This window comes from Crinia signifera, chromosome 3 (assembly GCF_055691185.1).
Source record: "Crinia signifera chromosome 3, ASM5569118v1, whole genome shotgun sequence".
Taxonomy (NCBI): Eukaryota; Metazoa; Chordata; class Amphibia; order Anura; family Myobatrachidae; genus Crinia; species Crinia signifera.
In genome coordinates, this window is record NC_139219.1 from 8457899 (window position 1) to 8478167 (window position 20269).

Below are 20269 nucleotides of genomic sequence, written 5' to 3' on the forward strand. Positions count from 1 at the left end.
TGTGCCACGCATGGTCTCCGTACTTGTTCGCACTAATACCGTACAGAAATGTGCACCGCATTCACTCGTGAAATATGGGCGTATTATGGGCGTCATTCGGAAATACACAGGGGCGTAGTTTCAAAGTGGGCTAAACTGGGCGTAAACATGGGCGTACACGAGGGAGTGCACTCATTCTGGTACGCGTGCATTCGGACAGCACACCGAATGCACACGAACAAAAAGGCAGGAAAGATGCGGTCTTCAAAAGCAAGTATTGCTTTGCGGACACCACTCGGTCATGCGCTAGGCATTCGGAACGCCCAATCAGTACGGGCGCACCTCAACCAATGTCAGCTAAACACAATACAATCCACTCCTTTACTCATTACTCATTAATTACACTCTTCTCATTGCTTCAATTGGAACCATTGCAGCTTAAATGGACCATTACTAAACACACAAATATATGCTGCATTTTTGACACACATTTACACTGCAAGCAATGGACAGAACTTACTATCACTAATATAAATATACATGTCACTTGTACATTTACCAATAAAACCACACATTTGGGGATCAAAATATTAATTTATTACAATAACGTCAAACAGAAAATGGAAAAAGCATTTTTTGGACACATGCAACAAATTAATGTGTTTAAGTATGTATTAGGATTTAATTGAATCCAATAGCAAACAAACACTTTTTAATGAGGTTACCTAATTGCATAAGTGGGTCATGTGACCGATTTCGGAGGTCAGATAAGAGTGGTGTTTTTTGCGAAAATACACCGCATCGGTGCGTACGGGCAGGTTCCCGTCCGTTCTGACGAGGTAAGACCGTGCAGACGCTGTAAGACCATGCAGAATATGTGTGTGTCCACCGCACACGCAAGGTTTGGATGTCGTCCGTAAACATGCCCTGTTCTTCCAGTGTGAGTCCGTCCGTATGCGGAGGTACGGTGGGCGTTTGTTCGGACGATGTTCGCACAGCGTGGCGTGCGGACCGCTCCGAAAGATTTTGGAAATGTACGCACCAACCAGAATAACCTCCTATGTGGTTATTGTATTACTTCAGCTGACCCCCGAAGGGCAACAGCAAGATTCTCCTAGTGACCATGTAAATATATCACGCACACGCACTCGCCCAGGTGCCGTTACAGTGACTTATCTGATAATGGCGCTGTCCCAGCTGTGACATGTCAGCAGAAAGATATTGCCATGTGATGTCATAAAAGTATCCGTTAAATATCTTTGTCATTTTTTTTGCTATTTTTAATGAACGAACCATAAAAAATACAACATATTGAGGGAGATTTATTAAAGCGTGTGACAGGCTGTGTTTAAAAAAAATAACAGGAGCTGATTGGTTGTAACCGACCACATATTCAACGCAACCTATTTGCGATATTAGCGCCCAGGATCACATTGCAATACACAATCCCATAGGCTTGATGTGTGATCTGGCACCCGAAGGGCCACAGGCTCTGAAAGAATCCTATTGCTGGAATGTGCTCAGTGAGCCGCCAGGGCTTCTGCACATGGGCGGCCCCGCTAACTGCACAGGCACAGCGGGCACTTCCGGGGAGGATTCTCCCTCTGCCATCTGCATATGTCTGGTAAGCAGTCCATAAGCTAATACCGGCTACCGCCATCTTCGGATGGAGATAGCTGTAGGGGTTAATTTCGGGAATGTATAAATCTGGTGGCATCGCACCAAGCTATGGCGATGCGTCTGTCGGCAGGAATGGGGGAAGCGTTGCAGGTATCAGAGACTAAATGGGCCAAGAGGTTCTTATCTGCCTCAAATTCTCTGTTTCCGTGATATCTACTGCAGTTCCTCCAACTCCTCAGACTTGGAGGCGATTTGGCTGAGATTAGTCTCCCGCAGTTTCTAAATTGGATAGAAGAAAGTAGGTATTTGTTGTACTCATGAGTGTAAGTAAATACTTAATGTGGGAAACACCCTTCAGTTTGTGCGGTTGTCAGACAGCTGAGAGTCAGTGCAGCGCATAAATATGTATGCCCCATATTAGAAGTCTATATCATCTGTGCTATATACACATACCGTAGAGCATACTGTCCTTGTGGAGTTGGGATAAGGTTGCACATGGCAGTGAGCATACAGTAGCCCTGCGGTACAGGGCATGTGAGCCCTATTCCCCCTAAGTAATTCCTGTCTTTTACTTACACACAAAGCCAGAAACCAAACTACACCAACAGACATCTCTTCTCTTATCTCAAAATATCATCCAACACGACCTCTACGCTCCTCCCAAGATCTGCGTCTCTCATCCACACTCATTACTCGCTCCCATTCCCGACTGCAGGACTTTCTTCGGGCTGCACCCACTCTGTGGAATACCCTCCCAAGCACAATAAGACTCTCCTCCAGTCTCCAAACCTATAAGCGTTCCCTGAAAACTCATCTCTTCAGGCAGCTTATCAAATTCCAGCACCAGTCACAGAACCTTGCATTCTGGTGGAATCGATGCAATAAAGAATACAGTATATATCCTTATGTATCAATGCCTATTTCCCTATAGATTGTAAGCTTGCGAGCCGGGCCCTCCTACATTTTGACTGTCTGTAAATACCCTGTTTTTGTATCACTGTCTCCTTTGTAAAGCGCAACGGAATATGCTGCGCTATATAAGACACTGTAACGGAATCTGCTGCGCTATATAAGACACTGTAACGGAATCTGCTGCGCTATATAAGACACTGTAACGGAATCTGCTGCGCTATATAAGACGCTGTAACGGAATATGCTGCGCTATATAAGAAACTGTTAATAAATAAATAAATAACACAACACTAACGTTACCTTGAGGTGCTGTTTCAATGATTCCATTTGTCATCCCTTCAGGAATAAACCTCCACTGAAAGACAGAGTGGTCGGCACCGCCAGTGCTCAGCGCCCACTGGAAGTCATTTGACCAGCGCACATTTGTCACATGGGCTGAGTGGCCAACATACTTCCGAAACTTAGCTCCTAAAAGAACAGAAAAAAACATACATTGGATATAATCCTATATAAAACTATTACATCATAGCGGAACTCAGTGTGGGCATTAGCAGAGACTTGCAAAAAATGCCTGTGAGACTTCTAAATCTAACAACTGCTGTGGATGGCGAATATCGGAGACGGGGCCGAATTCGTACCTGTGTGAACAGGTCTGAATCGGCTCCAAAGTACCAACCAATGAGCTTAAAGTCTCACCCTGACCGAAGTTAAAGTAGTGACGGGGCAGCGTCAATGCAACGGGGCGGCAATGACGCAACAGGGGCGGCGAGGGACCTTTGTGGAGGTGGCGATGCAGAGTTTTGTGGGATCAGTCCGGTCCCGCCCCAGCCTCATTTGGTCATAGTTGTTTGCACACTGTCCGGGATACTGAGCAGCAAATTAATCAGTCTGCAACATGTGTCCACTGACAGCAGCCATACGTTAGATGAGAGAGTGCTGGTATTTTATTTACAGGCCCAGAACACAGCTGCTCATTTATTCATTGACAGCACCAGATTTAACAATGTTTTCATTATTTAGTGAACACTAGAAAAAACTTCTCTCATTCATATTATAAATATTTTAAAACGTTCTAAACTGAGATCTAGGAATCTAGGAAGTGGACGGGATTATCGTGTCTCTAGATCAGCCAGAGGAGCATTACAAGTGTATATGGAACACACAGCGGTGGTGTATACTGATGGTTAATAAATCAGGAAGCACAGCATGAATGCCACCCATTAGACATCACCCATTAGCTGGCCATGGTCTGTGCAACTATAACACTTTCTGAATCCATTAAATTCACATCCGTGCCCATAGCCGTGTATTCCCCCAGCACCATCTCTTCATCTGTCGGTCATACGTCACGGTGCTGAAGGAACCCAATCACAGCCTGACGTGTTAATAACAGGAGCACCACTTACAGCAGGAAAGCTAAATAGACACAACCACAGTAAAGGAATATTTTTGTTAGAGGAAAGGTGATCTCTAAAAGATTTGGAGCATGAATACAGAACGCACCACTGAGTCCGCTTTTGCTTTCACCTGAAACTATTAAACATACAGCGAGACGGTGAATTTCCTTCACACGCCAAAACCAAGGTCAAAAACAAATAGCGGGATACAGAACCCATCTTGATGGGATCTCGCGATGCACCTCGCACCCGATGCAGTGTCCTTACTGTATGTTAATTATTGATTCAAATTAAAGTCCCCAACTGTCTGGCCTACAGCCTATCCATGACATCATCAACCGTGGTCCTGTGCATATTCTGTACACAGTGTTACCTATGAGACTGCAAGCAGTTCACTCCTTGATGTCATAGAAGCAATAAACTTACATTTTTAAGGAGTCCCCTAATAATTTAAGCCGACCTAGAGTGCCCTTTCTGGTATAATTTTGGTGTTTTGTTTTATCCCAAATTTGTTTTGTACTATAGTTTGTTAGTTAGTTTCCTGGTTTACATTAAGAGTTTTGCTTTTTGTTTCTACTCCTATTTGGTTTGGAGCACATATAGGGGGTGGTTCTAATTAAATCGGCCCCCCGCAGGTTCGCCCGAGGGACCGATGTTTGGCTACTGCACATGCACATAATGATTTATACGTATGTGCAGGTGAACGGACTCGGTGATAGGATGCAGTCAAAATCCAGACGATCAAAATCTCGATAGGGTCAAAATCCCGATAGGGTCATAATAGCGACAAGGACAAAATCCCGACATTTAAAATCCCGACAAGGACAAAATACCGACATATAGAATGTACAGGTGAAACAGTCAACATGACTTTCGGTTGACAGGTCGCAAGGTCGACATGGGTTTTGTCACTGTTTTATGAGCCGACATGTGCCGACAGGCGATATTTCATGCCCTACCATCCACTAGGGCGTGGCGGGAGAATAAAATAGTGTGCCGAGCGCAGCGAGACGCCGTGCCCAAAGCATTGCGAGCGTTGCGAGGGGCTGTGGTTCACTTCCAACTGTGTCCATGTCGACTGTGTTGACATTCGGGTAAAAAACTGAAAAAAGCCATGTCGACCCCGCGACCTGTCGACCGAAAGTCATGTTGACTTTTTCACCTGTACAATATATATGTCGGTATTTTGACGTTGTCAGGATTTTAAATGTCGGGATTTTGTCCTTGTCGGGATTATGACCCATTTAGGATTTTGACCCTGTCCGGATTTTGACCCTGTCGGGATTTCATACCGAATCCTCGGTGACTTACATACTGGGCAGTGTGGGCGGGGGGGTGTGGGGCGGCAGGCCTGGGTGTCGGCCCCAAGGGAGCGACCAGCGTTTAATCGGTGTCCCTATGAAAACGATGGGTGTTCCCATGAGAGTTTGGGTGGGAGGAGTTGTGCCAGGGGCTGGCGTCTGAAGTCACATGACGTCTTCGGCGGAATGGCCACAAATATAAGTCAGTCTCCAATGACTGATCATTCGATGGTCTGTGACTATGGAATGATTTCTCCACCAGTGGGACATGCGAGGGGGTGTGTCCACATCCCCTCGTATGGTCGGACGCCTCAGTGAGTTATATTCCTCTAGGACAGTGTAGGCTATCTCGTACAAGGCCCGTCTGACCGATTGCCCACTATTCCATGATTAGGCGATACCGATTATATGACAAAATAAAGTGCAGGAACAACACCCCTTAGTCACCAGTATGAGAGCGTACCTTTTTTTAGGCTAGGAAACCTGAATAATTTAACTAGTCCAAAGTCATCTCCTGTGACCAAAGCTGTGCTGCTGAAGTTGGCGTCCACTGAGTTGATGTCGGTGAGGTCTGTGTATTTTGGCCATATTCCGCTGACTTCTGGTCCAACCACGCAGGTCCAGGAGAACCAATGAATCCCCTTGATCTCATCTTTGCTAGTGAGATGTTTCCCAGCTGGAATGTAGACATAGGTCTGACTTAGCGGCACATACTGTGTAACCTGTTCCCCAGCACCAGGATATAATGTAATAACCAGCACTAGGACGCGACAGGGACATTTCACTCTGTTATTATTACACCTTCAATCCTCTGCCATGGCTCTGTTACTTATACACCTCTTACACCTACAAGTGCAGGGGATCTTAACAGGTCTGTGTGCTCACAGAGCAAAACTTATGCTACTTGTTTTCTAGCACGGCGCCCATATTTTCTATGTACGCTAACGTAGTGAAATCGCATTGCATCGCATTTTACGTTTTTACTGTGCGATGTGTGCGATGCAATGCGATTTCACGCCCTCCTGTCAGTCAAAACTCCACAGGCGCCAAGACGACATAACCATAGCTACAGGAACCATTGGCGAGCGCAGCGATCCCTGCGAGGGGCGGGGGAACGCGTCCTCCGACCTTTTCATACCCCGCTATCCACGTCGGCGTTGATTTTAGATAGCGTGGCGAGAGCAGCGAGCCACCGTGCCCGAAGCGTAGCAAGCACAGCGAGCCCCGCGAGGGGACGCGGATTACTTTACATGTATTCTGCGTCCACTCGCCACGCTTCGGGCTCAGTGGCTCGCTGCTCTCGCCACGCTATCTAAAGTCAACTCCATGCCGACGTGGATAGTGGGGGTATGAAAAGGTCGGAGGACCGCTGCGCTCGCCACACTTTGGGGTGCTGTGGATACTGGGGTTGACGCTAAACAATGGCGTAGGTGCAGGTGCTTACAATTGTAAGCACCCATCACATCACATACTATGCACAAATCACATGTCATACCATCACATCTCATTGTAAGCACCCATCACATCTCATGGCATGGGTGCTTGTACAATGAAATATCGAATCGCATCGCATTTGGTGCCATGCGATCCTATGCGATATTTCATTGTATAAGCACTCCTGTGCAGTTAACATGGACATCGCATCGCATCGCACAGCACTATAGACGGTACGCGATGCGATGCAATTTTCCTACGCAAAATAGCCCACTAAGCAATTTAGTAGTGGGCGCCCTGCTAGGAAACAAGTACCAAACGTATAAATGCACAAACATCACTGGATAATATGAGAGAGAATACACCATACAGTATACTACTAATCACATCTAAAACACTAGAACGAGATGGAACTAGTGCTACGGGGGTGTGGGGTCTCCAGAGACGTATCATCCATAAATACTGGAGGGCAGAGAGCGCTATGATAAATGTTATTTAGCATATATTAGACATGGTGCTCCAATAATATACCGTAGTTATCCTGAAAACCCAAATTCCCACAGCTGTGTAATAAAACACAACCTGAGAAATAGACCAGGGGACAGAACATACCGTAATAGGCTGCGGGAAGCTGGAGCTCCAGGATTTAGTTCTTCAAGCGGTGATCATTTACAATGCCTTGGAAGTGATTGCGGCTTTAAAAACATGGCGGTACACTGGAGCTCCGGCTTCCCGCACCCTACTACACTCAGCCCCTGGTATGCTGCAAACTCTTCATCTAGTGCTTAGATGAGTATTATAGGGTACTACTTACACGGCATCTTGTAGAAGAGTCTTTCTCCAGCCCCGTCATTGGTTTGCAGGTACTTACTATCCACAGACCAGTCCAGGTGGGTAATGAAGCTGGAAGACTTGCTGCATTCCCCAATCTTTTTGTACCGTTGTGCAACTGCGTAAACATCCACAAGGCCGTCATTGGAACCCACGGCAAGGTAGGAACCGTCTGGTGAGAACTTCATTTCATGGATCACTTCTTTCCTGTCCTTAATGTGAACCACCTCCGTCATATCTCTGCAGCAGGGGAGGAGGGAAGCGGTGTGCGGTGTGTAAAATAAATATTAGCAGTTAAAGGGAACTAAGGTCATCCTACAGTATTGTGGGCATAGAGCTGGCCATATACATATACTGTATATGTAGCATCACATGTTCTGTGTATACAGATGCTGCATGCTCAGAGTATGTAACGTTGGTACTTTGCGGAGAAGGACGTCACTCTGTTCACATCTGGTTCAGGTCCAATGACATCTGGCATGTGGCTGCATCAAATCAGCAACACGGCCATCGGTCGTAACCATCAGTCCTCTGAATAACCCTTAGGTTACTCAGGTTGTCTAATCTGCTAGGGTCAGTGAAACTGCATCCAAGGCCTTCAGCAAACCCAGAAAACATGGCTGATACACATGCCATGAAATGCCTGCAGCCTATTAGGTTGCGGCTAACCAGGCATGAGCAGTTGCAAAAACATTGGTCAATTGCGACTGAATCCAGACTGAGTCTGGGGCTGGATCTGCCCCTCTATTCTATAGAATGAAGGATACCGGTTGGGACAGCTCTTGATCGGCAAGTGTCAGGTTCACATGACGTCAGATCACAGGTCTATGTACTAACCAGACGTAACAGCAGTGACCGTTTAACAAATGAGGGTTCCCAAGTATGTGGCCCCACTGTGTGCACAGTAGATAGCACAGTAGCCCAAACACAGTGACACAGTCCGTGCTATCTTCTCAATCTCCACCATACTGTATACCCTCCATTAATAATACATTCACACCTCATAGCTTCTGACAGTGACACCGTCCGTGCTATCTTCTCAATCTCCACCATACTGTATACCCTCCATTAATAATACATACACACCTCATAGCTTCTGACAGTGACACAGTCCGTGCTATCTTCTGCATCTCCACCATACTGTATACCCTCCATTAATAATACATTCACACCTCATAGCTTCTGACAGTGACACAGTCCGTGCTATCTTCTCAATCTCCACCATACTGTATACCCTCCATTAATAATACATACACACCTCATAGCTTCTGACAGTGACACAGTCCGTGCTATCTTCTGCATCTCCACCATACTGTATACCCTCCACTAATAATACATACACACCTCATAGTGGCCAGTGACACAGTCCGTGCTCTCTTCTGCATCTCCACCCTACTGTATACCCTCCACTAATAATACATACACACCTCATAGTGGCCAGTGACACCGTCCGTGCTATCTTCTGCATCTCCACCATACTGTATACCCTCCACTAATAATACATTCACACCTCATAGCTTCTGACAGTGACACAGTCCGTGCTATCTTCTGCATCTCCACCCTACTGTATACCCTCCACTAATAATACATTCACACCTCATAGTGGCCAGTGACACAGTCCGTGCTATCTTCTGCATCTCCACCATACTGTATACCCTCCATTAATAATACATACACACCTCATAGTGGCCAGTGACACAGTCCGTGCTCTCTTCTGCATCTCCACCCTACTGTATACCCTCCACTAATAATACGTACACACCTCATAGTGGGCAGTGACACAGTCCGTGCTATCTTCTGCATCTCCACCCTACTGTATACCCTCCACTAATAATACGTACACACCTCATAGTGGCCAGTGACACAGTCCGTGCTATCTTCTGCATCTCCACCCTACTGTATACCCTCCACTAATAATACATACACACCTCATAGTGGCCAGTGACACAGTCCGTGCTATCTTCTGCATCTCCACCATACTGTATACCCTCCACTAATAATACATACACACCTCATAGTGGCCAGTGACACAGTCCGTGCTCTCTTCTGCATCTCCACCCTACTGTATACCCTCCACTAATAATACATACACACCTCATAGTGGCCAGTGACACAGTCCGTGCTATCTTCTGCATCTCCACCCTACTGTATACCCTCCACTAATAATACATACACACCTCATAGTGGCCAGTGACACAGTCCGTGCTATCTTCTGCATCTCCACCCTACTGTATACCCTCCACTAATAATACATACACACCTCATAGTGGGCAGTGACACCGTCCATGCTATCTTCTGCATCTCCACCCTACTGTATACCATCCACTAATAATACATTCACACCTCATAGCTTCTGACAGTGACACAGTCCGTGCTATCTTCTACATCTCCACCCTACTGTATACCATCCACTAATAATACATTCACACCTCATAGTGGCCAGTGACACAGTCCGTGCTCTCTTCTGCATCTCCACCATACTGTATACCATCCACTAATAATACATTCACACCTCATAGCTTCTGACAGTGACACAGTCCGTGCTATCTTCTGCATCTCCACCCTACTGTATACCCTCCACTAATAATACATACACACCTCATAGTGGCCAGTGACACAGTCCGTGCTCTCTTCTGCATCTCCACCCTACTGAATACCCTCCACTAATAATACATACACACCTCATAGTGGCCAGTGACACAGTCCGTGCTCTCTTCTGCATCTCCACCCTACTGTATACCCTCCACTAATAATACGTACACACCTCATAGCTTCTGACAGTGACACAGTCCGTGCTATCTTCTGCATCTCCACCCTACTGTATACCCTCCACTAATAATACATTCACACCTCATAGTGGCCAGTGACACAGTCCGTGCTCTCTTCTGCATCTCCACCCTACTGTATACCCTCCACTAATAATACATACACACCTCATAGTGGCCAGTGACACAGTCCGTGCTATCTTCTACATCTCCACCATACTGTATACCCTCCACTAATAATACGTACACACCTCATAGCTTCTGACAGTGACACAGTCCGTGCTCTCTTCTGCATCTCCACCCTACTGTATACCCTCCACTAATAATACGTACACACCTCATAGTGGGCAGTGACACAGTCTGTGCTATCTTCTGCATCTCCACCCTACTGTATACCCTCCACTAATAATACATACACACCTCATAGTGGCCAGTGACACAGTCCGTGCTCTCTTCTGCATCTCCACCCTACTGTATACCCTCCACTAATAATACGTACACACCTCATAGTGGCCAGTGACACAGTCCGTGCTATCTTCTGCATCTCCACCCTACTGTATACCCTCCACTAATAATACATACACACCTCATAGTGGCCAGTGACACAGTCCGTGCTATCTTCTGCATCTCCAACCTAATGTATACCCTCCACTAATAATACATACACACCTCATAGTGGCCAGTGACACAGTCCGTGCTCTCTTCTGCATCTCCACCATACTGTATACCCTCCACTAATAATACATACACACCTCATAGTGGCAAGTGACACAGTCCGTGTTCTCTTCTGCATCTCCACCCTACTGTATACCCTCCACTAATAATACATACACACCTCATAGCTTCTGAGAGTGACACAGTCCGTGCTCTCTTCTGCATCTCCACCCTACTGTATACCCTCCACTAATAATACATACACACCTCATAGCTTCTGAGAGTGACACAGTCCGTGCTCTCTTCTGCATCTCCACCCTACTGTATACCCTCCACTAATAATACATACACACCTCATAGCTTCTGAGAGTGTATACATTGCTTGGCCTATAGTCCCAGATCGCATAGATGTTTGATAAATCCTCCCTGAATACATGTGAAACGCGTCAGAGTTTGGAATATATATCTCCAGCATTGCTACGGCATTGAGGAGGCCAGACTTTTACAGGACCTTACGGCATCGCTGCCGGACAATGGTCCTGATTCTGGTTGACGCTGCTAAAATCCCAATACGCATGGCAGTTATTATCCCTAATTGGTGTGATGTGAAAGGGGTTATCAGGTCTAGCAAACCGGTAGTAACACGGCAATATGAACCGGTAAAAAACAAGGGTTCTTACGTGTCGTTGCCGTGTTGCTTTGCGGTGTGAACGGCTCGACCCGTTTCCCGTTCACACTATGGAGGAGGCAGTGCTTGGCAGTGCTTGGAGCAGCGCCAGCTCTAAGCACTGCCTCCTCCTCTGTCCCCGCTGACGCTCCAGCGCTCTGCCCCGCCCCTGCATCAGTGAAAACGATCTGAACAGTGCAAAATGCAGGGTCACCCCGGGACTGAACCATTTCAAAGTCCCGTGCGACCCTGCATTTTGCGATGTGGAAGCGGTATTACAGTATACTATATACTGTATATCCATCTAGTATGACTGCTTGGTGCAGGCCTAATGCTGGAGTAAAAACTATATACAGTATGCATATTGCACCATACATTTTATTGATTTTTTTTCAATTGTTATTAAAAAATATCCGACACATGGTATTATCTGTTTATGTGTTCAAATGTGACAAATACATTCAATTTATATTATATCACTAATTTCTAATAAAATGTGCCATGTCACCTTGTTTTCTGCCATAACATTACATTTATTTTTATTTATTTATTAGCGCAATTAAATATTTTATAGTTTAGATATTTCGGTACTTGTTTCCTAGAACGGCCACACCGATTTTGATCGGGTCGGAAAAATCGTGTCGATCGCATCGCATGCGACCAAATCGCATGCGATGCGACCGACGCGATGGACCCGATTTTTACATTGATTCAAATGTGAATAGGGTCCCTGGGACCCTATTTTACATTGGATTCAATGTAAAATTGTCCCCAGGCCCCAATTTTAACCCCCCTGATGGCTCAAATGACCCCATTGTGAACGGCACCCCACGATTGACGCCAACCCGAAGCGTGGCGTCCTCCGACCTTTTCATACCCCTACTATCCACGTCGGTGTGGAGTTGAGAATATAAAGTGTGGCGAGCGCAGCGAGCCACCGAGCCCGAAGCGTGGCGAGCTCCGCAAGGGGACGCGCAGAACTTCACAGGTATACGCGTCCCCTCGCGGGGCTCGCTACGCTTCGGGCTCGCTGCGCTCGCCACACTTTATATTCTCAACTCCACGCCGACGTGGATAGTAGGGGTATGAAAAGGTCGGAGGACGCGTACCGCCACCCCTTGCGGGCTCGCTGCGCTCGCCACGCTTCGGGTTGGCGTTAATCGTGGGGTGCCGTTCACAATGGGGGGGGCATTAATTAATAGCCATGACGGGGGCATATACAATGAGAAATGGCCCATATTCGCCCATTTCCCATTGTTTGCTATGTAAAATGTTGTTAATCACGTCCATCGCATCTTGAAGACCGACGCGATGAACGCGATTGCAATGTTAAAAATAATTTAACATTGAACCCTATGGCAAAATCGCGTTGATCACGTCGCGTGTCATGTTAGTGCACGCGACCGACACGATCAACGCGATTTTGCCTTTGCCGGCAAAATTGACCTGATTTCAAAGGAAAATCGGGTCCATCGCGTTAGTCGTGTATCTTAACTTAAGGTACACGATTACTAACGATTGTGGCCGTTCTAGGAAATAAGTACCGATATTTCATAATATTTTTTTAGTTCACTCTTATTGAAATTCAGCGGTGGCTGTTACCCCGACTACATAGTGCTGGAAGGTTCCATACAGTGCCTGGGAATCAGCATAAACAATCACACATTCTTAAGACCGCCCCCGAACTAAACTAGCCAATGTTATTCCAGGGGCGGGCTTAGAAAGAGTGTGGTTACTTGTGTGAGTTCTGTGAAGAGAATACGGCAGGGAATATACCGTCTTCAATATATACTGAATCCAACTGTAAGACAAAAGGGGCGCTTCCAAAAAATAATAAAATACTGCTCAGTACCTGACTCTGAGCACAGTAAATGAACCATCTTTCATTCCAAGGGCAAGCTGAGATCCATCCTGGTTGAAGGCCACACTGCGCACAGCTTCCTCCATATTACAGCGAGCAATCAGCGCATGGTCTGCGAGACTCCATAACCTAAGGCAAGAGAAGAGAGTCATGCCAGGCGGCAGTACCAGAACGCCAGGAGAGAGAACAGGTTTTACATATTACGGAGACTGATTATATCACAAAAAGCAGTCTTTGGGTGTAATTTACCTACGGCGGTTTGTAAACCCTGACGGCTTTGTGGCGGTTTTGCAATTCTGTCTCGTTACTAAAACCAAAACCCGCTAAACTGCCAAGAAAGAACATTAGCATGAAATTGAACAGAATTGAATATCAAAGGGCCATCAATGTTTAGACCATAGAAAGAATGGAAATCTCTGATTTATGAAGCAGCTGTTTGAAAAAAAATCATAAAACCGCCAGCGAACCGCAAATTTTGACAGGCAACAATTGAATGACAGGAATATCATCTAGTCGACTAGTCTTTAACAGATGTACTTAAGCAATCAAAAATATAAAACAAAAACCCCAAATACATTCACACACAAAAACACACACACACACACACACACACACACACACACACACACACAGTACTATATGGAAAACTCTCCTCAAATAGACAAATACAGAACATGGAATATGACAATATATATATATATATATATATATATATATATATATATAAACACCACAATTAGCAAATCACTTTCCTACAGTTTTTCTCTTCTCCACTTAAACTCCACACAAACCCACGAAGTGAAAGAATGTTTACTAAGGTTTATAGAAGTCGAGTTGTTGCCCATAGCAACCAGTCAGATTCTACTTTTATCTAGCAGCATTGAGAAGAAAACAGATTGTGATTGGTTGCTATGGGCAACATCTGCAATTCTATGAACCCACACTTTTGTAAATATCCCCCCAGCTGTACAGACCATAGGGTAGATCAGGGGTGGGGAACCTTTTTTGTGCCAAGGGCCGTTTGTATGGGGAAAAAATCCTTCGGGGGCCATATGTAAAAATTTCTCTTACAAATTGTCCTGCTGCAGCCGTCCCACGCTCCGGCGGCTGCCGCCCCACGCTCCGGCGGCTGCCGCCACACGCTCCGGCGGCTGCCGCTGAAAAGGGCTGACAGTCTCTAGCTGCTGTTGATTAAGAGGTATCTCGCGAGAACTACCGACCTCTCACGAGAATTCCCCTGTACTTTACTCCCGGCAAAGCCGCCAGGTGGGTGGGAGGGCCACCCAGACTGGCTACGGGGGCCGCATTCGGCCCCCGGGCCTGAGGTTCCCCACCCCTGGGGTAGATGTATGAAGCAGAGATAAGGGAGGAGAAATGAGCCAGAGGAGAATAGCCCATGGCAACCAATCAGCTGCTCTGTATAATTTCATATTATGCGAATTATCATCGTTACTACAGTGCTGATTGGTTGTCATGGGCCAATTCTCCACTGGCTCACTTCTCAATTATCATTGGTTCATGCATCTACCGGATTAAGGGGAGGTATCAGGGGGTCAGTACCCCTGAGCCCCTCCCCCTCTGTCTAGAGGTTCTTTGCATGGGAGTGGGGGTAGTGCTGCAGCTTCACCTATGTGACAATGATTAATGGCGCTGAGCATCGGGAGCCAAGGCACACTGACTGCACAAGTGTCCAGTGCATTACTGGGAGTTGACTAAGTCCCATGACACTTTGCACAAGAGAGCAGAGGTTGAGAGGCTTGTGCTGAGCTCTGATTGCTGGAGCCCATCACATACTTCCCAGGTCCATGGAGGACAGCAGCAGCAGCCTCATCATGTGAGGATTTTTAATCAGAGGCAGCGTAGAGGATGTGAGGTCTCCCACAGAGTAAGGTACAGAGGGACAAAAACAGGCTTTTCATGTGGTATAAATATATATATTAATCCCCCCCCACCCCCCCCCGCAATTACCCATTGACCAAGCTTATACTACCTTTACTTTGTGTTTTGACAGTGTAATATTCTCCCGTGCAGTTTGCGGCCCCTGGGCGGGATTCTCTAAAATCCGCAGCCCTCTTCGCCGGCCACCGCATTTCTAATGACCGCATATTCTCTAAAATATGCGGTCATTAACGATGTGGCGCCGTTGCTGGACTTCCGGGTCTATGACCCGGGAGTCCGTCTGCGCATGCGGACTGACGCGCCGGCCGCAGGGCATGCTGGGAGGGATCCGTGACGGATCCCTCACACACCGCTGCGGTAAGAAGCCCATAGGCTTCTGCAGGGAACCGCCAGCTTTTGCTGGCGATTCCCTCCGCAGCGGTGACACTGCGGAGGGAGGTTAGAGAATACAGAAATGCGGTAAAAACCCGATAACGGGGTTTTTACCGCATTTCTGTAATAGAGAATCTCACCCCCTGTCTAAAGTGACCCGGGCCCCCCGAAGGCTTAACCCAGCCCTGCATGTACCCCTCTGTTTCTATGATGTCAGGTGAACGATGCTGTAAAAGCTCCATTAAATGACTATAAACCAAATAGAACAGCTTCTAATCTGCTGCGATGTCAGAGGAACCCGCTGGCAAACAGAGCACAGCAGAGAGTCATAGAAACTGCTGGGGATCAACGGTAGATTCGGTGCAGACACCAAAACCGCCTCTTAGTAAATGTAGCCCATTACTTATTCAAGTTGTGATACAAGATCTAATGGCGTTTATTGCAGTCATGCAGTCTAACGGGCATCCAGGTGAATCGCCCGGATACTGGCACATGTGGGGTCCAAATGGAAAGTATTCGGTCATTCGGCATTGGGTCCAACAGAGCGTCAGCCCATGTGACCAACATAGAGATGGCTCTTTAATGAATCCGGATGGTCACGTACCTTACAGAGCGGTCATCGCTGCCGGTAACAGCTAACGGTTTCTTAGGGTGCACAGCAAGGGCCCAGAGCTCCCCCTCACAGTGGCCCTGCATTATCAGCATTGGCTTATCTCGCTCCCGCACCATCACTTCAAAGATTTCACTGTCTTGGGTCCCAGCTAAGATCCTGTCGGCTTTCCAGCACACGCTCCTTATAGACAGACCTGCACGGGAACAACGGGTACAAATACACATTAACAACAGTCCATCGGGACTCAGTAAAAACCAGACCCGGACAAGACCCCGGAACACCGGACTGGACATCAAACTCTGCATTCCGGAGCTTGTAGTCTCTGGTCCGGGGGGGGGGGGGAGGCCTGTGCAGTAGTAGAGGTAGGGATCTTGTGTATCCAGCCGTAACAAAACACAGAAGAGCTTAATTTGTTCTTCTGTTAACGATCTAATCAATGACAGTAACGTCTCTCTATAGTCACTGATGCGGATCTATGTGGTTCATCCAAGCTGTATAATTGCACCGCCGTCCAGGGCTGTCTTAACTGCAGTGTGGGCCCCTGGGCAAAGCAATGCACTGGGGCCCTTACCCATTCTCCCCTCCTAGGGGTGGGAGGGGGGTGGGTTTGCTATCAGCAGCAGCTTTGATGTCCCACGGGTGGCAGGGGGTGCTCTATCTTCCACTCATCATGTAGGACCTGGAGCAGTAACTTCTGCTAATTACTCCTTTACTGCACAGGTGGTGGGAGGGAGAATACTAACGTGTGGAAGGGGGCACTGAGCTGTATGAAGGGTCCCTTGTAAATGACTTCTAGGGAGGTAGGGGGTGTTTTATATGCAGTTGGATAATGGAGTGGGCTTAATATTTGTCATTTTCCGGTGAAAGGGCAGCTTGCTTGACTGCAGATATCGCCATTATCTGGAAATAGATTTCTTAGCCTTCAATAGTATAAAAACCCAGAGTCCCAACTTTCAGGAGGTGCTGGGAACTTGGGGATCAGAGATCAGGAGCCAGAGCAATCCATTGACAAAAATATAAAACTGTACACCAGACGTTTGGAGCTGGAGCAGGGACCGGCTGCTGGAAGGCCAATATCTCTGGTTCTGGGCATGATAGAGACAAGCCGCTAGTGTTGTCAGAAAGGGGAGAGTACTAGCTATTGGAATATACTCTCAGAAAAACTCTAAGTCAGAGAGAACCTGATAAATATGACTTGGAATTGCAATTAACAGCATAGGCGAATCTAGGGGGTGGTCCGGGTGTGCACCGGACCACCCAATAGCCCCCATTTTTTAGCTGAGGGATGGGGCTTTCCAACGAGCCCAGCCCCGTGTCTCTAGCCCCCTGGGAACCGGAGATATTGCCAGGCAAAGCTGGAACGTTTTCCCTATAGGATAACATGGGACTCGCTAATTCTGACCCCCACCCAGTTCAACGGCTGCCAGTTCCCCCTTCAGCATCACTGAAGCTCGAGGTTAATCTCAGTCGAACCCAAATCGCTGGGCCTTCAATCTGATACCAGGCTGGATCCATTTGGGTTAATTGGTTCCAGGGATATTGAGGTTAAACCATTTTTTTTTTCCATTTCTTAAATGTAATTTCATGACTGTTTATGTTCTTTGAGGGCAGATTTCTCTGGAACCCAACAGCCCAGTTTCACAGGACCAAAATCATTCGAAGCCAACTCAAAAGTTCTTCAATATGATACTGGTCTTATGTAAATGGGTCAGTTGGTTCTGAAGATATAGCTGGTTGGTTAAAGGGGGGTAGGGAGAGGGGAGTGGTTGTCTCTCCCCCTCACACCAGAAAATGCAGGCTGGTGTATAAGGGGTCAGCCTGGGAATGTCCCTGCATGATCCTGGGACCATATTCCTGGGTAAATCCCTGCATTTTCTGTTGTGAAAGGGGTATTATTTCAAATAGCCGTGCCCTGCAGTCCTTTGAATACAGCCGGGCAGCCCACTGCTCTCTGCCCAGCCGTCAATGACTGTGACCCCTGCAGCTTCCGCTCCAATTCTTCTCCCCGCTTTCACCTCAGCCCACCCCCCCCCCTTAATCACCCAGCGTGCTCCCCCAAAGTCACGCACAACAACAACGTGCACAATATTTCAAATGTCCACTCGGCTAGAGGGGACGCCAGGAGGGAAGTGGGAGCATGCTCTACGCTCTGCTCCTCTTCCCATAGAAGCAGCTGCACCGCTCTCCATCTCTCCCTGCAGCAGCAGCGAAGGCTCATATAAAAATTTACAGTATGTGGCACTTTTGGGGGCATTGCTTAAGGGATGCTACAAGTGGCGGTATGTGGGGGCATTATGCATAATGTGTGGCTTAATGTGTAAGGGGCATTACGGTGTGCAGCATCATGTGTAAGGGGCATTATGTGTGCAGCATCATTATGTGTGCAGCTTCATGTGTAATGGGTACTATAGTGTGCGGCATCATGTGTAATGGGTACTATGGTGTGCGGCATCATGTGTAATGGGTACTATGTTGTGCGGCATCATGTGTAATGGGTACTATGGTGCCATCAAGCAAGAACCCCCTAGCAATGAGCTCGTAGGTAAGCAGCACTTATGTGGCAAATATGTAATGGGCATTACGGTTTGTTATATAGTATGTAATGGGCATCATGATGTGTGGCACAATGTGTAATGGGCATTATGGTGTGTGGCCTTATGTGTAATTGGCATTACGGCGTGTGGCTTTATGTGTAATGGGTATTACGGAGTTTGCTAAAATGTGTAATGGGCATTACTGTGTATGGTCTAAAGTGTAATACCACAACCCTTTTTGTGATGCCACGCCTCCTTCCCATGAGGCCATGCCCCTTTTTGTCACACGGCTATGCCGCGCAAAGGTACCCCTACTATTATGTCTGGATCTGGGACCACCTATTACCATAATTCTAGATTCGCCTATGATTAACAGGTAAGATGTGGACTGCTGCTTTGAAGTTGGATATCTCCAGTTCCCAAGGGCCGATTTTCAAAATTCTGGTATCCCTGGAAAAAGGGGATCCTCAGCTATCAGCATAGGGCCCTTATACATCTGGGGCCCCTGGGCAAGTGCCCATTAATCCCATACGAAAAGACGGCCCTGCCGCCGTCCCGAGACCATCGTTACTCCGAACACATAGTGGGTGTGATTCAGTCTGTGCTCCTGTCGCTGCAGCAACTGCTTCTGTATGCTAATTCCACCACACCGGGGCACAGCCGCATGTCTGAGTGTGCAGGACTGAGACCATCGTTACTCCGAGCACATAGTGGGTGTGATTCAGTCTGTGCTCCTGTCGCTGCAGCAACTGCTTCTGTATGCTAATTCCACCACACCGGGGCACAGCCGCATGTCTGAGTGTGCAGGACTGAGACCATCGTTACTCCGAGCACATAGAGGGTGTGATTCAGTCTGTGCTCCTGTCGCTGCAGCAACTGCTTCTGTATGCTAATTCCACCACACTGGGGCACAGCCGCATGTCTGAGTGTGCAGGACTGAGACCATCGTTACTCCGAGCACATAGAGGGTGTGATTCAGTCTGTGCTCCTGTCGCTGCAGCAACTGCTTCTGTATGCTAATTCCACCACACTGGGGCACAGCCGCATGTCTGAGTGTGCAGGACTGAGACCATCGTTACTCCGAGCACATAGTGGGTGTGATTCAGTCTGTGCTCCTGCCGCTGCAGCAACTGCTTCCGTATGCTGATTCCACCACACTGGGGCACAGCCGCATGTCTGAGTGTGCAGGACTGAGACCATCGTTACTCCGAGCACATAGTGGGTGTGATTCAGTCTGTGCTCCTGTCGCTGCAGCAACTGCTTCTGTATGCTAATTCCACCACACTGACTGGGGCACAGCCGCATGTCTGAGTGTGCAGGACTGAGACCATCGTTACTCCGAGCACATAGTGGGTGTGATTCAGTCTGTGCTCCTGTCGCTGCAGCAACTGCTTCCGTATGCTAATTCCACCACACTGACTGGGGCACAG

The 20269-nt window shown here is 47.4% G+C and overlaps 1 protein-coding gene across 6 annotated transcripts in view; it reads right to left on the bottom strand.

Annotated features, from left to right (window-relative positions):
- The window catches only part of EML6 (EMAP like 6), a 201057-nt gene that overhangs the window by 117756 nt on the left and 63032 nt on the right, over window positions 1-20269 (bottom strand). For all 6 annotated transcript variants that reach the window (XM_083175222.1, XM_083175218.1, XM_083175217.1 and 3 more), the window contains exons 7-11: window positions 16297-16498; window positions 13413-13550; window positions 7458-7714; window positions 5673-5885; window positions 2812-2979 (exon numbers count right to left, since the gene is read on the bottom strand). In XM_083175222.1, the coding sequence (XP_083031348.1) occupies window positions 2812-2979; window positions 5673-5885; window positions 7458-7714; window positions 13413-13550; window positions 16297-16498 (978 nt within the window). The remainder of the gene's footprint in view (window positions 1-2811; window positions 2980-5672; window positions 5886-7457; window positions 7715-13412; window positions 13551-16296; window positions 16499-20269) is intronic.